Source organism: Chrysemys picta, chromosome 7, assembly GCF_011386835.1.
Source record: "Chrysemys picta bellii isolate R12L10 chromosome 7, ASM1138683v2, whole genome shotgun sequence".
NCBI lineage: Eukaryota > Metazoa > Chordata > Testudines > Emydidae > Chrysemys > Chrysemys picta.
This window is the reverse complement of record NC_088797.1, coordinates 57,644,859-57,661,603: the sequence shown is the minus strand read 5'-3', so window position 1 is coordinate 57,661,603 and position 16,745 is coordinate 57,644,859. Positions and strand designations below refer to the sequence as shown.

At 52.3% G+C, this 16,745-nt stretch overlaps 1 protein-coding gene across 2 annotated transcripts in view; it reads right to left on the bottom strand.

Moving 5' to 3' along the window:
- The window catches only part of PSD (pleckstrin and Sec7 domain containing), a 90,727-nt gene that overhangs the window by 20,441 nt on the left and 53,541 nt on the right, over positions 1-16,745 (bottom strand). The window contains exons 6-10 of one of the 2 annotated variants that reach the window (XM_042850189.2): positions 11,749-11,949; positions 11,060-11,140; positions 10,313-10,425; positions 9,230-9,288; positions 8,571-8,660 (exon numbers count right to left, since the gene is read on the bottom strand). In XM_042850189.2, coding sequence (XP_042706123.2) covers positions 8,571-8,660; positions 9,230-9,288; positions 10,313-10,425; positions 11,060-11,140; positions 11,749-11,949 — 544 coding nt within the window. The remainder of the gene's footprint in view (positions 1-8,570; positions 8,661-9,229; positions 9,289-10,312; positions 10,426-11,059; positions 11,141-11,748; positions 11,950-16,745) is intronic. The other variant, XM_005285534.5, reaches the window with a different exon arrangement.

The window sequence follows — 16,745 nt, the reverse complement described above, 5'->3', positions numbered from 1 at the left end:
AAGTGTTTGGGGATCCAGCTCTTTGGCAGAACTCCTACACGCAGGCACAATATCAGGAGCTGGAACTTGTCATGTCTCTGTTCTGCTCTCAGCGGCTTGCATAGGGGACATATGACAGGCTCCTGGGCCTCTCTGGATCCATTGTGAGAACTGACTTAACCAGACTGGAGGGATCAAGGAAATGGCTCTGATCGCCCATTAGGATGCCTGTAATGCTGAAGAGATTATACAGGCTCTTGGGAATTCTATGCTGGGGAGCTTCAGGTTGGAGCTGACAGCCAGAGCATCCAAAATACATGAGCTCAGTCCAACAGGGCCCAAGCAACACCCCCTAACCCATTGGAGACCTTAGGAACAGTGAACAAAACACTGCAAATGGCTGCACCAACTGTGCCCCTCGATTAGCAAAAGGCTTCTGCCATGTTTCTGCGCAGGAGACAGCACTCCCATAGCCGAGGGTCACTTACACGTTACCACGAACACGCCCTGGGAGGCAGAGCTTTTCAGCTGCATGTTGCAGATGAGGAAACAAGCACAGAGGGCCTAAAGGCCACATTTCGCCATCGGTGTCATGCAGGCAAGTGCCATTGATTTCAGTGTGTGCTGAGCGCATGTAGCCAAGGTGACTGGGCTCAGGCCTGCGTCCAGCTGCCTGCACGCAAAGGGAGCAGGGAATCTGCCCAGCGTAGGGGGACAAACCTGGGACAGGAGCATGGCCAGGGTATTGCTGCACTCCATCAATCCCCAGCAGGCAGATGGCCCCATGGGGCCATAGCCAGCTGGGCACACTTCAGAGCAGCTGCCAGCCTCCTATCTAGCTACAAAGAACTCCCCATCTCAGTTGTACAGAAGAGGTACTTGGCACAATCGACCACACGACCACCCTTCCTCCCACGGTAAGGAAAACTAACAACCAAGAGGCAAGGGGAACATTGGTGGGCTGGCTGAACCACTGGTGAAGGGATAGGAAATAGATGCTCCTTTGTGCAGAGATGCTAAGAGCTGTTCTCCACAGAGTCTGTACAAGAGTGGGTGTTATGTAATCCATGATGGCGAGAAGGGGGCCAGCAAGAAGGGGGAATTTCCCGAGACATGTTTGGCATAGTGAACACCAAAGAAAACTGCAGGAGACTGGGGGAACCGGGCAGCACCTGACTGCAGCAGTCATTGAGCACATGGCAAAAGCATTGTCCACTGATGAGCTTTGGTCACATGGATCCTCAGCGGGCAAAGATACAGGGGTCCTCATGGACTGCGGGAGACAGCATGCTAGTGGGATTAGTGAGAGGGAGGGGAAAGGGTTTTGTGGTTAAGGCTCAGCTCTGGGAATCAGGGTTTTCGTCCCACCTCCTCAAATCACTTTCCATGCGACTTTGGGCGCTTTATCTTCCTATGCTTTTGTTCCTGAGTTGTACAGGGATGCGAGTGGCTCATGAGACTTCATTAATTTTTTTAAGGTACTTTGAGTGCGGATGGCAGGAACTATGGCCATGCAAAGGGTCATTCATACAATTACCAAACGCTGCGACTCACTTTGGAGTACTGGGGTGTGGTTTGCTTCACTCACACCACAGGCAAAGGCTTCGGGAAAGGGGAACTTAAGGCTGAGCGAGCAGATCAGTAACTTGAGGAGCAAATCCATCTCAGACTGTTTTGTTCAAGGACTAATGGCCACTGGAGACTCAGGGACTTCAGGGCTCAAGTCAATCACCAGGGAACCCAAACATTTCAAAACATGGAAACGCAGGGTTGAGCTCACTGAGGTTGAGGCCAGACAGCCTCACCAGATCAGGTAATCTGACATCCTGTACATCACAGGCCACCACCAGACCAAACCCACAACCAGATTTAGACCAATTCTAGCAATTCCACCATTCCAGCTTTGTTCCTTTTGTAGTTACTTTGTCAGCTGTGTTGGTTTGGGCTCAAGGACTCTTTCCTAAGGAGTCTGAAGTCTATGGCTTAAATTTTGAGAAAGTGGGGTATTAAAAATGGGCACCATAGCGTATTGGCTTATCACTGGTTTCATGTCTCCATTGTGGGTAGGCTGGCTGTGGTCAATGCACCTCATATCAGTGAATGGCCCAGAGCAACAAAAGGCCCAGTCCCACGAGGAAGAGGAGAGGGGACTGAAAGCTTATTGATTGCCCAAGCAGGAATTGGTTAAGTAGGAGTTTTTGGTGTTGTCTGTATCAGTAAAGGAGGCTGGAGATGGCACAACCATAGACAGCTATGGTTGAGAGTAAAGCATTTGAGTTTGTGGTTATATACTTGTGTCCTCTTATATGGATAGCACAGTTTGAGTTTATTTTCTCTGGTGATTCGAAAGGGGGCAGAGTTAAGGTGGTTTTGTGTCCCTGAACTGTGACTTTCCATGCTTTCAAATGTTTGGGTTTCTTGTAAGTTTAAACTTGATTTTTCATTTCTTGTCTAACAGTTAGTAACATTCATGTATGGCTCTCCATCTCTGAAGTTACTGTTATATATGCTCAGCCTTCACCTTAACAAAGTTTTTGTCTGTGAATTTCCTTAGTTTTTATGAGAGTTTTAAGATGGGAGTGAAGCTTGAGGAGGCCGTTCTCTCACTTCTTGCTGACTTCCCTGCGGTCTGCAGGAAAGAAGCCCCACTACTACAGACGGTAACTGCTGCTTGCCATGCTGATTGCAGCTCACTGTTACCATGTGCTTCCCCCCATGTGGCGGCTCCACCTGATCTCTCTCCTCTTATACTCAGGACTTGTCTATACAGAGAGTTCCATACTGAGCTATGACCTACTGCTCTTTGGTGCAGGCATCATCACGATGTACATGTACATGTGTACAGCACCTAGCTACTGCCCTACAAATAATGAGGAGGTGTGCAGAAAACAGGGGATCCCTTCCAAGGGAAGGAGGCAATGGGGAGAATAGGGGCTCCTGGGGTAAGGGGGAGCAGTATCCCCCTTTCTCTGTGGACCTCCACAGGACCACGTGAAGGGAGACAACACTAGCTACCTTAGGAAGTGGAGCAGAGTGCCACCCAGTTAACTGCATCAACTTCCTGGTGTTGGATCAGAGGATCTTCTGAGGACCTTCCCCAATGCCCTCTCCCTGCAGACATTAGGGGTGCGTCAAGACCCTCTGCCAATGTCTTAGCAAGCTTCAGGAAGCTCCTCAGAGGTCAGCCAGCCCCTCCCCTCCTCTGCAAATCCTGTGTGTTCCTGGTGAGCTATAATTAGACAGGCAGCTCTGCGTCAAGGCTAACTAGGCTCCTTGGTCTCCAGACAGCCCTATGCCAGCGTGTCAGAGAGCTGATGAGCATATGTAGGCTAGTTGGGAGCTACCAGGCTAACAACGCTCTCAGTGAGCCAGGGGCAATTGCGAGGGGCTCAAAGGGGCCTGCTGGGGCATGCAGTGGTGGCAGCCCAACAAGCCCCCACACACTTGCAGGAATCTGGAGGGGACTGGTGTCCCAGGGAGCCTCCGCTGGTCTGTGGAGTGGAATGTCCCACTTATGCCCCTTCTCCACTCCTTTCCATCACCCCCCTCGCCCCTCAGCTCTCTGGCACTGTCCAGGATTTCTTCTCTACTGCCCTCAAGTGCTGGGCTTTCCTCTCACCCCACACGTCTGCCTGCCAGCCTCCTACTACCCTCAGGAAGTGAGCACCTCTGCTGGTCCATGGGTTGTGAATGCACCCAGGGGGCAGGGAGGTGGGGGCAGCAGTACTGTGAGCTCTTCCTCCTATCTCCACTAGTTCCTGGCTGAGCCCCCATGCACTTCATTTCAAACATCTCCTGCTCCCTGTTCCCAAGCGAGAGGCTGGAGAAAAGTAGCAGAAGCATGGTCTGACTGTAGTGAGCTCTGCTTTTTAATACCGCTTTATTTAAAAGCAGCTTGTCTGGGGCCTTTCATCTGTGGTGGAAACAGTCGCTTTTTGTCAGTGACGAACCTCCCTCACCGGCCAGTTACATGCGGCGGTCTTAGCTCAGCAGGGGAAAGGGGTAGATCCTCTAGGCCAGATCCTCAACTGCTATAAATCAGCATCCCTTTTTAAAGCCCAGCCATTGTTTCTGCTATTGCCCAGACCTGAATGCTGCATCCCAGTTGTGTTCACAGCACAGCCAGCTAGAGAAAGCTATCCCTGTCCTTGGTGCGAGGTCTGGTGCCTCAGATCACATTGCAAACCAAGATCCTGGCTCACAAGGGGTCAAAAGCTGTTTGCATCTTGCCTTAACATGGTGGCTTAGCATTTACTATTTCCATGCCTATAGTAATGATCTAGGCTGAACAGATGGGGGTGGGGGGTGCTGAAGGACCTCAGACTTTGCAACAGTCCCACCCTGAGTCATACACCCCACCCATCCTGGGCAGGAGTCCAGGGCTTGGAAATCGAGCTGGGAGTAGAAGCCCAATGGGTGAGGGCAGCAGGGAGCATTCTGGCTAGCTGTCACATTGGCCGTAGCCCTGTGAGATCAGTGCACCTTTCACCAGCCCTGCATCACCGCTCACTTGCGCCTCTGAAATCTTGGTGTTTCACATTTGTTTTTCCCTGATACAAATCAGCTGTGTTTGCCAAGGCTGTTCTTTCCGGTCTCTGCTTAGCGAGTTCTGTGTTCATGGGAGGGACGGCTCCAAATCTACTGAGCTGCCAAAAGAAGCTTCTCTCTAACGTTACAATTTTAAGACAAAATTGGCCTGGTTCTGATCTAACTTGGGCCAGTTTACACCTGCGTAATTTCCTGACCATGAATGAAGTCCTGCCTGATTACCAATGGGGTAACTGATGGAGCTGGCTGAGGCTCTGGTCATAGTACAGAGCAAGCCTGGGTAAACATCCCTGCCTGGCCCCCAGCTAGACACCATGAGAATGAGGCAGTTGGACTGTGAGAGTGGAGGACCATGCAGCCCCGAGGGGGGAACAGGATCAGGCAACCTGGGGTGACCCATAGTGGAGAGTTCTTGAATGTTGTCCAGCACAATGTGTGCAGAGCATGTCCTATGCCAGCTGCACAGTACCCCAAAGCCCACAAGCCGTGGGATCAGCGTGCTGAGAGCCAGGCATGTGCAGTTTGGAACCACTGAGCAATCCAGGAAAGGTCAAAAACAGAACCGGGGAGAATCAACAAGATTTCCTCCCCATTATTAACTCTTCACCAACTATCTACCAGTACTAGTGCCCCTGGAACGCTGCAGCATCAGCCTTTCCTGCTTCTCTGGTGATTTCCAGCTGCCACTCTTAAAGCATTGCACAGGTCACTATAGTAATCCCCATCTTAACAATGGGGAAACTGAGGCACAGGGACATGGGGCCACACCCTGTTTTAATGACATAGAATCCAGGCCTCCTGCTTCCCAGGCTCATGGGTTAGTTACAAGGTCATTCTGGCTCCTGCTAGCCCTAGGGGGACTGGAAGGCTTTCAGCAGGCTGACGCTGCCCAGTGCAGCTGCCAGACACAAGCACTTCAATAGCATATACGTGGGCTGATGTTTTGGCCCCCGCCTGCGCCAGTTACCATGAGACGCATGTACTCAGATCGCTTGCGCAGGTGAGGCAGTTAGAGGAAGGCTGAGCTGCATGTCAGGGGCAGCCCCTGTGCCGTAGGGCACATCGCCCCGAGGACTGGAGCCGCACAGTGTGAGGGGCACACTCATGCACTCTGCTACCGCTGAGCCGGTGGGGCTGAGGAGCAGCCGCTCAGAGATGCAGCTGCCTTTTGGCTTGGTTTGGTTCCTTGGGCTCAGTCCTGGTTGCAGCATAAGCTATGGCAGCACCCTAGACACATCCAGGGCCTGGTGAGGAGCCGAGGTCAACAGAGACAGCCCGCAAGGGGCAGGGCCAGTGCGGCGCTGGTGGCTCAGGGCCCAGGATGGGAGAGTGGGGGGAGGCTGTTCTTTCCCACACAACAGCTTAGTCACGAGAGCTAAGTGACTCCCTGCGGAGTCGGCGCAAACGCTCCCAGGTGGAGGCGGCCAGCTTCCTTCCACACTGTGAGTCAGCCCTGCAGAAGCCATCTCGAGCTGCTGTCACCATCGCCCTGTAATGGCCTGGTGCAGTCACCATCAAACCGCTGCCACCTTCCCCTTCCCCACCACCTCCTGCGGGGGCAAGGCAGGCTGCAGCCTGGCATCCCTGCCACCAGCACCACGGCAGGCTCTGCCTGGCAGCTTGCCACTGCTAACGCCGCTGCCCTCCTCTCGCACCTCCCATCTGTTGGCGTCAAGGTACTTCACAATCATCCCCAGATTGAGCCTCACGGCACCCTGCTCAGTGTCTCTATGTCACATAGCAAGTAAGTGCTTGGAATTCCTGTCTGCCTCGCCTCTGCTTTAACCACTAGACCATCCTGCCCTCCTTGTGCTGCCGCGCACAGTGCCAGCAGCACCCCATTGCTGTTCGTCGTAGTCTCACTCTTTGGGAGGACGGAGGGCCCCAGGGAGCTGAGCTTGATTTGGATCCGCAAAAGGGAGGGCAGCGGAGCTCAGCCAGGCTAGCGGTGAGGGGAAGCCATACCTGTCACACTGCATGTGCTGGGAGAGAAAGTGGACCTCCCCGCTCCACCTGCCCCTGTTCTTGTGGGTCATTAGCTCTTGGGACCCTCACCCCCACACTCCCATTCTGAGACAGCTGGGCACAGCAGCCCTCTACTGAGCCGCCTCCAGAACATCCCCAACAGCCAGAGACACGCTGGGCCAACACAGCAGGCAGGGCTGTGGGCAAACTTTTTGGCCCGACGGCCACATCTGGATATGGAAATTGTATGGCGGGCCATGAATGCTCACGAAATTGGGAGTTGGGGTGCAGGAGGGGATGAGGGCTCTGGCTGGGGGTGCGGGCTCTGGGGTAGGGCCAAAAATGAGGAGGTCAGGGTATGGGAGGGGGTTCTGAGCTGGGGCAGGGGGGTCTGACTGGGGGTGCTGGCTCTGGTGTGGGGCTGGGGATGAGGGGTTGGAGGTGCAGGAGCATGCTCTGGGCTGGGACCGAGGGGTGTGTAGGGCAGGAGTGGGATCAGGGCTGGGGCGGGAGATTGGGGCACGGGAGGGGGTCAGGGGTACAGGCTCCGGGCGGCGCTTCCCTCAAGCAGCTCCCAGAAGCAGCGGCATGTCCCTCTCCAGCTCCTACACAGAGGGGCAGCCAGGCAGCTCTGCGCCCTGCCCCATCCGCAGGCGCCGCCCCTGCAGCTCCCATTGGCTGTGGTTCCAGGCCAATGGGAGCTGCAGGGGCAGCACTTGGGGCAGCGGCAGTGTATGGAGCCCCCTGGCTGCCCCTACGCATAGGAGCCGAGGGGTCGACATGCTGCTGCTTCCGGGAGCCGCACGGCACTTGCAGAGCGGGGCAAACCCCTGACCCCGCTCCCCAGCTGCAGCGCTGGAGCAGGGCCAGCCCTGGACCCTGCTCCCTGGCAGGAGCTCAAGGGCCAGATTAAAATGTCTGAAGGGCTGGATGCGGCCCCCAGGCCATAGTTTGCCCACCCCTGTTCTAGATGGATGCCTGGCTCTGGGGGCAGGACGGAGAGGTACAACACAGTGGGCCTATGCCTCTTCCGCTGACTGCTAGGGATGGTGCATTCGCAGTGCTCTACCTCGGTGTACGGCCAGGAAGAGGGTTCCACCCGAGCAATGGGCCTCAGTCTACGCTAGCAGCTTGAACCAGTTGCAGTACATGCCGGTCACTGCCTTGGCATTACCCATGCTGAGTTAGTGTCAGTTTTGCCCCGCATCTACACTAGTGGTGTCCTAATCCTCTTCAGTTGCAATGCCTTCTGGGCATCTATCCCACAATTCCTGGCTCAGCTTCCAGAAGCAATGCATTCTGGGGCACCATGTGGGGCCACTGGTTTACTGGGGACCTTCCCAGGACTTTCAGCTTATCTGCATCCACAAGGCACTAAACCGGTTCAGGTTCAGTCTGAACCAGCTAAACTTTGCCCAGTTATTCACTCTGCTGAGACACTGTTCTTTTTAGTGGTTTTCTGAACCCTGGGGCATTGTGTGTGGATACAGAGCATCCTACAAATGTGCAAGAGGCTGTACAGGGGTTAGTTTCTCTAGTGGATGCCAGACCATGGCACATGGAAAGAAATTTGCTTTGCACCAATTTACAACCATAGTTCAGGACAATGAATTGCCCCTCCTAGCAAACACCTGCTCTAGGGAAAGCCGCTGCCCAGGTAATGCTGCCTATGCCAGCAGTTCTCAAACTTTTGTCCTGGTGACGCCTTTCACCCAGCAAGCCTCTGAGTGCGATCCCCCCCTTATAAATTGAAAACACTTTTTTATATTTAACACTATTATAAATGCTGGAGGCAAAGTGGGGTTTGGGGTGGAGGCTGACAGCTTGTGACCCCCCCCCCAATATAACCCAATGACCCCCTGAGGGGTCCCAACCCCCAGTTTGAGAACCCCTGGCCTATGCAGTCTGCTCTGGGTGCAAGACTGCACCCCACTCAGTGCCCCAGACAACGCCTGAATGAGCCAGCCAGGCCAGGGGGAATCCTTTACTAGGAGGCGGCATGAGAGCAGTTTTCTAAGAGGGATCCCAGCCTTAACTCCAGCTGGCCTGGCTCAGCTGGGGAGACTGATCTGAGTTACCTTGAGTAGCTCCTTGGGGAAATCACTCCCTCCGTTGAGGCCTTCCAGGTTCCCAATGAAGTCAGAGCAGGACATTCTCTTCCCGATGTTCTGGGGGGTGACAGGGGCAGAGAAATGTGGCTAGTTACCTTTGGGGAATGGGAGCAGCGGCTGGCCGGAGAGCCCCCCTGCACCATGGCGGTAGGACAGCCAAGCATTACAGAGCAGCACTGCCCGGATCTCATGAAAGGCCACTTGGAGATGTGGAGAACACAGCCCCCTTTGCTAAGAGCCAGGGAGTTTTAAAAAGCCATTCCTGTCAAAATTCAGAGACCCGAGGCCACTCAATGATTTCTTTCCCATCCCCCTCACTCTCCTCCCTTGTCTTCCTCCCCACTCCTCTCTTCTCCTCAGCCCCGTCTCGGCTTGCTGCTGCTTTGCCAATGCCCTTCTCTCTCCTGCAACCTTTTCTATGTGCTCATCACACCTTCTCCACTCTTCGTTGCTTCTCCTTCCCATCCCCTTGACGCCCCCATACAGCTAACAGGCTGGCTCCCGCATACCCCAGGTGCCTTCTGCTCACACGCAGTCAGACAACGGCCACTTTGCCCCCTCCCAGATGAGAAGACGCCTAGTGGAGGAGCAGAGCAGGCAGGGCGCTGAAGCTGGCAGGTACTCACATGCCCATGGAGGTCTGTGTTTAAGAGCATCAGGGCACAGGTCAGCGTGTGGACTCCGTCTGCAGCACAAGCACAAGAAAGGTGATCAGAGCCCCCCCGAAGCACCCCTCTGCATGTGGCTGTTCACTCCATTTATCCATGTCTCCAGACATGGGTCACCTGATTGATGGATAGGTGATTGATTGATGTTTGTTTCCCACGTGTTTCCCTCCCCCACAACCGGCACACAGGTTGGGCACTGGAGAAGGTGCTGACCTGGATACAGCTTCGGAGAGCACTCCCAGCCCAACACCAATCCACGCCCCTTGTCCGTGCAGCTCAGGGCGCACAGCATGGGCGGTATGCAACGCTGGGCACCACTCAGATCAGCTGTGCAGGCTGAAGTTCCATTTAATTCTATTGTGTGGTCCCGGCCCCAAAGCAGCTGCACTTGATGGGATTTTGCACAGCTGCTTTGGGGCCAGGACCACACAATAGAAGAGCAGTGAAGCCAGAATTAATGCTACAGAACCGTGTCACCTTTGACATGGCATCTGGCACCCAGTGAGCCCTAAATCCCCATGTACATGGAGCTGACTCAAGGTTGATTCAAGGTGAGGACATGCAGGCATGCGGTGGTGAATTAAGTCAAGAAAGAAACAAGGATGTAAAAAGTCCAGATGAAATAGTGAGATCTGGGCAACTGCTGGTGGCCACTTGAGTATCCGGTTACCCTGGCTACTTCTCTTTGAAAGTCCCTGCAGTCCTGAGCCACGGGACTCAGACATCCAAGGACACACTTACACTTAGAGTAGCTCCTTTCTCTCTCCTGGTGCTGATCTACTACAGAGTTACAGGCGGTGAGTGTCCTAACTGTGCATGTCTAGGCCATAACGTGTCTGGCTTTCAGTGAAGCCTTATCTCTGAATTTCCTGGGTTTGCAACATTTAGTTTGGGAATAATTACAACATCCCTGTGATTTATTTATCTGTAAGGTACTGGCACGTGCTCTCTGCCTTAACTCCAGCTTAACCTAGTTTTGGTCAGGGAATCTGCACCCAGGTTTACAAACACACACGCAGCCACGGCCATATGGTAGCTCACCCTCAGAGGAGACAGCATTGGGGTTGCACTGATAATAGCGTTGTGAAAAATGAGCCAGGACTCGCTCTCTCTCCTGAGTCTCCCCCATCAGGGCCAGCTCCTTCAGAAAGGACCTGAAGAAGAGTGGGTCATGCATCAAAACAAACACCATCTGCCCTGCCCCACCCTGTCAAGGAGTAGAGAATTGTCCTTTCTGTAACTGACAGGAAAAACACCAGTGCGTGCAACAGGAAGCCCAGAACTCCTACATTGTTATTTCATCCACTTGGAGGATTCCCCACCGAGCATGTGACGAGACAGTCCCATGTGCACATCCCAGAACTCTACATCAGGTAGGAGAGTCTGCATGGGAACAGCGGCTGAACCCATCCCAGAACTGTCTGGGCTCAGAGACTGAGATTGTGGAAACTCAGCTGTGGCTGGAGGGAATCCAGAATCCATGACATCTCCCTCCACTAGACTGTAAGGTTTGGTATGCTCCTCCTATGCTCTTAGACACCAGCCCATGTGATGGGCTCCCGTGTTGGAGATGGTCCTTGGGAAAAATTACATTTCTTGGGTAAAAGGAGAAATCTTCTTGAGAGGTGAATGGCTCTGCAACCATCTTTTGGTGCTGGGTCTAGGGCCAGCCTGGGAGGGGGGACCTTTTGCTCTTGAACTGCAGATGGCCCGTGTTGCTGGGGCGCACATAGATTCTGATGGTGAACGGCTCCTAAAAACATACATGTCCCCATGAAAGATTCTGACCTGAGAGCCTGGTCCAGACTCATCCCAGTGAACACGAAGAATTTCAGATATTCCCCAGCCACCATCTTACTGAACTCATTACTGAAAGAGAGGGGAGAGAGAGTTGAATAGACCAGACCACAATGACAGACCAGTATAGAGAGAGAGGGAGGGATGGAGATGGGGGTGGGGGGAACAGAGGAGATTTTAAGAACATAAGAACAGCCATACTGGGTCAGACAAAAGGTCCATCTAGCCCAGTATCCTGTCTTCCGACAGTGACCAATGCCAGGTACTTCAGAAGGAATGAACAGAACAGGTAATCATCAAGTGATTTTAAAGCACTTAGTACCACACCAGGAGACATGAGATAGGACAGTGGAAAGTGCGATGGGGGTGGACACACCCAATACAGTCTCCAGTTTTGAGGTTTATTGCATTGATCTCCAGAGGGCAATATTCTGAGTTCTCCCTGGAGCCTGAATGCAGTATGAACTTTGGGCATATGTGGCCTTTTAGATGTGGGTTGTGAGGAGCGCTCCCATGAGCTCCTGCTAAGGGCAGTCTGTCCTTGGGTGTGGCTCTCTTTCCTACCATTCTCTGCATGCTCCTATGCCCCTGTGGCAGCACCTATGCATGCAGCAGGCTGCTCTGTCTCCTCAGTGACTGAGCAGTGCCCTGGATGAACAGCCTCTCCTGATAATACCCACACGTACTTCTTCCCCAAATGGCGAGCCACGTCTGCTTTTTTGAATCCGTCCAGGTTGTAGAGCCTCTTTGCCAGGCGCTTGGCAGCCTCAAGGTCAGCCTTGTGCCCATTGGACAGCGTGTCTGTGCTGCCCAGTGCCAGCTGCTCCGTGCTGTCCATCTCGGAGTCCGAGTCCGAGACCAGCTGACTCAGAGGATGGTCACTGCAACAAAAACAGAAGCCTCGAGTAAAGTCTTGCAACAAAACTTTTTCCACTGCATCTTGCTAAGGCACCTGGGCTCCTGACCCCAGGCTCACTGTCCTTTCTGCAGCTCACTACCTGGCTCTCCACAGCTCTCTGAAGAGAGATGTCCTAGGAGGCTTCAGCTCTAGACACTGCTACTAGGCCGCAGAACTGGCTGGAAGTATGAGGGGTGGGATCTGGGTGTTCCCCACTTTGGTTTTGTTTGATGCCCAACCTAGAGTTTGGAGGCAGAGCTGTAGCCCTCAGTGACACATCATCTGACCCCACCAGGCTGTCTCCTGCTGCTGGGCAGAGGGGCCTTTCCTGTTAGGGAAAGGGATATAATTGAAGACTTGCCCTGCGTATATATCCTGCTCTCCAGCTGTGCAATGTCTGACACATCTCCTGCTCTGAAAGAAGCCAGCCACGTCTTGCCACAGGGACACCCTCCCCCCTCACTGTGCCCTCTCTTCTCTTTCACCTAGCCCATGATTCCGGTCTAAGCAGGTGCACAAGGGTCCCAGGAGCATGGTCAGTGGAGAGGACCAGCGGCAGGCTCAACAGAAAAACTAACCCAGCACGCTGGGAGGGAGGATGACTCTTCTGCAGAAGAAGCTCTCTCCAGAGATGCCCAAGTCCAGGGCTCTCCCTTGGTTCTGAAAGGCCCCCTCCAGCCCCATCTCCACTTGTGCAGAGCACGTTTCTCTTTGCTCTCCTGACTCAGCTGTCTCCAGCCCTGTGGAGCTGAAACAGCTTTCAGAGCAGGGAAGAAATTTCCCCTCTGACATGGACTGGTGGCACTGAAGTGGAGCCAGGCCCTTGAATGGGGAACTGGGGGTTCTGCTCAGCTGGTGGCCCAGAGAGCTGTGCCTGGGTGCAGCACCCCGCAGGGAGCATGGAAATTGCATTGGTTTATAGCCACCACTGGCCCAGAGAGAGGATCCAAGATAGAAGAACTCTGGAGACTTTCCCTGCTGGACTGACTGGATCACAGTCCCATGGCCTTCAGCTCAGCTTAACCCCTGAGTGCTGGCCTGGTGAGGCTCTAATAATAGAGTAATACCTAGCTCCTATATATCTGTGCAGTGTTTTTGTAGCCCTGTCGGTCCTAGGCGATTAGAGAGACAAAGTGGGTGAGGTCATAGCTTTTCTGGGACCAATATAAGCACCCCAGTAACCTCAGCCTTGTGCTGTGGATACATCAGCAGGTACTTTAATGGTGCTACTCCAGGGGTAAGTTTGGGACTATCCATAACACTGTACAAACTCAACTCTTGGGTTAGATGGTGCCAAGCTCTGTGAGCAGCCGCCCTCCTCGGCCGAAGCGTCCTTCTGCAGGGGGCAGGCCCGATCCCAGACTCAGTGCAGAAGGTCCAGGGGAAACCTCATATGCACCAACCAGGGAAGCTGCCAGTGCTGTGTGTGGTCCCCCAGCACCCACGCAGGTTCTGGGCCTTCCTCCAGGAGCTGCTGGCATTGCAAAGTCCCTCTTTGCCCGCTCCAGGGCAGGCAGGTGCCCTAAAGGCACAATCTAGCTCAATCATATTCCTCATAATTGCTTGTGCTATTTCATCTCTGAAATTCTTTATGGCTTATGGAAATACTGTCAAAAGACTATGGGTCAGTGAATTCTCACAGCTAACTGGGGTTTAGAGAGGCTCATTCATACACTCACGCACACAGAACAGAGCCGCCAGCTCCTTGCATGGCCATCGAATGGTCCTTAGCCCACATCCTTCCCTCCCCGCCCCTCCCTGCATATTGAAGGCATGCGACAAAGTGCCATTCATCCTCCGAGTCCCACAAAGCGTGCATCCAATTTACACAACGGGCTGATTGCAGGATCTCCATCCAGTGTGCAACACCCACCAATGTAAATGCCTTAATGGACATTTTAACTGGAACAAACTCCCTGCATTCCTAGGAAAGCAGTAGTTTATAATCCAGACCAGTATGCTGACTTCTTTACTTAGCACTTCTCATCCATTGATCTCAAAGCACTTTACAAAGGAAGGGTGATATTATTATCTGCATGTTACAGATGGGAAAACCGAGGCACATAGGGGCAAACAGAGATTAGCACCCAGGTCTCCTAACCTGCAGTTCAGCGCCCAATCCTGTGTATTCTGCTTCCTATACTACTTCACTCCTTGAGGCCTTAGACTGACATGTTAGAAGAGCTACTCTAGGGTTAGCTTTTAGATCAGACTGACCCAGAGACAGAGAAGTTCTCCCAATCAAAAGCATCCAGAATCCACTCAACAGCAAACATTCAGCAACACTGACCTCGTCCAGATTTGCTGGCAGCCCCATAATGTCCTACTCTGATTTATTTTTACGGTCCTCTAATTGACTTTTAAAGAGGCCTCCTCTCCTGAGCCAGTTACAGAATCAGATCTCCTGCAGAGTCTGCTTCATCCACTAAGGACACAGACTCCTCTCCGCTCCACACGGTTCTAGTGCACACTGCATGTGTGGAATTCTGGAAGCCAGCCAAGCATGCTCCACACAGGGGTCAGGTGCAGAGGATGGCAGAGAGCTCTCCTGAGTGCGGGGCGGGGGGGGGAGGGAAGGAGATTTAGAGGCGGATTTTGCTGCTTCTGAAACTATTGGCTTCCATTTTCCCCAACTCCTCAACTTGGTTTTTGAACATGGTATGTAGTCTTGATATTTGAGTCAATGGGCCAAATTCAGCTCTGGTGTAAGCAGGTGTAACTCCCACTGAATTTTGTCCAATATCTGTCTGTGATTACAATAAGACCAACACACGAAGGATGGCCCACTGCTAGGGCACTAGCCTATGTTTTGACACACCCAGGGTCTATTGCTTGCTCTGTCACAGACTCCCTGTGTGAACCTGGCTGAGTGCTTGTGCCTCAGTTTCCCCATTTGTAAAATGGAGATAATAGCATTTCCCTCCCTTTCAGGAGTGGTGGGGGATAAATACATTGATGATAGCACAGCACTACAATATGGATATCATAAATTAGAGTTTGTTTTCAACCTGTCTCATCTACTGTCGGCCAGCCTTCCAACCCTTATGCACACTTCCCAGTATTGCTGTTGGGAGCCACTTCTTGTAGCTAGATAACCCATAGCCAACCATGTCACAAACACGCACATGACTCCAAGGAGCCAAGTTTTAACTGATCCTAACAGCAAGCGAAGCCTGACTCTTTAAGGCGGCAACTACAAGCAGCTCACAAATCACGTTCCAACTTGTTCCCGGCTGAAGGCCCTTTTTATGCTTTCCGTCCAAAGTCTACTAAAAACCCACGTCTCCCTTCCAGATTCTATCCACCTGCTGCCAGGGTGATGCTGCTTTTGCTTTCTGTTAATGACCAACATCTCCACTGCGCTCCAAATAAGACGGGACATTTCAAGCCCAACTCAGAGAGGTTACGAGCTCTGTTGGGCCTCTCAAAGTGACCTCTTAACTGCCTTCTCCAGATTGATTTTCTGGCTATATCTGAAGGCAAAATCTTGCATTGATCTTTACAATAATTTCTCTCTCTCTCTCTCTCTCTCTCTCTCTCTCTCTCTCAATGTCCACATCTCTCTCCAGGTTCTCCCATTTGCTTCTGATTGATAGGTGGTGTTCCTCTCTGCCTCTTTAAACTGGCGTGCATGGATTAGATAGTGCACTCCTGAAAGCTGTGTAGTGTCTGAAATCCACCATCTCCAGCCTGCAATCCTGATTTCGGGCTCTAAATCAGCAGAACCTAGGGCAGAAGATAATATATCTGGCACTTAACATTTTAAGACAAAAATGAGCTGATTCATGCTCCAGGCTTTGAAATTAACTTTTTGTTCCTAATGGCAGAGCTACTATACTAACTTTAAATTGGAAGCATCAGCCTTGACTCCTAAGTCCTCAAGTTTGGCTAAACTGATGACAAGCTAAAATCCATCCCTTGCCAAGTCAAAGTCACTTGGATTTTTAAACAGAAGTGCCTTCAAGAAAGAAAGCCAATAACCCAGTCTTTCAATCAGTGGCGACCAGAACAAAATGTGCATGGATGTGAGTGTCATAACCAAGGTGACTCCAGTTTCCCTGCGAATGAGCTAAAACATCTCAAAGCAGTTTTTCAAACTGTACTTTCTCAAGCAGCATTTTTGTTTGGCTTGAAGAACTATTTAGCTCACATGTAAGTCTAACATAAAACCTTAACCAGAAGATTGGCCTGCACTTAAAAAATAAATCAATATTCAATCTAGTACTGTACAAGCATCTTCTGTGAGTCATCTCCAGACTGACCTGAAACCCCCTCAATATTCCAGTCTGGCACCCACACAGCTTGCATGACACCCCTCAATCCCGACCAGGAGCCCCTGCTATGCCCCAGGCTCCTCAGAGTACACTGCTATTCCAGTCCGGGATTGTATTCTCAGCTCTGTTGCTGCATCTCAAGCCTGACCTGCCACAACCCCTCACCATTTCACTAACAGGTCAGTTCCCAGGATACCAGTTGTATAATACCACTTCCTGTTCTTTTTACAACTGTTCTTGTGGGACCCAATTCATGTAATGCCACTTCCTGAACTCACTACAACTGTCGCCAGGGGACAAGGAATCTTTTCATGCCACCTCCTACTCCTGTAGTCACGGGGACAGATTAACATTGTACTTTCTCCTGTTGCCTGCTACAGCTGTCACCTGGGTAAAGAGATTCCCGTTGTGCCACTTCCTGTTCTCGTTGTAATAACTGGCAATGGCTCACACCCTGTGGGAGTTTATCTGTTTGTCCAGGGTCTGGGTATTGTCTGCATGGAGT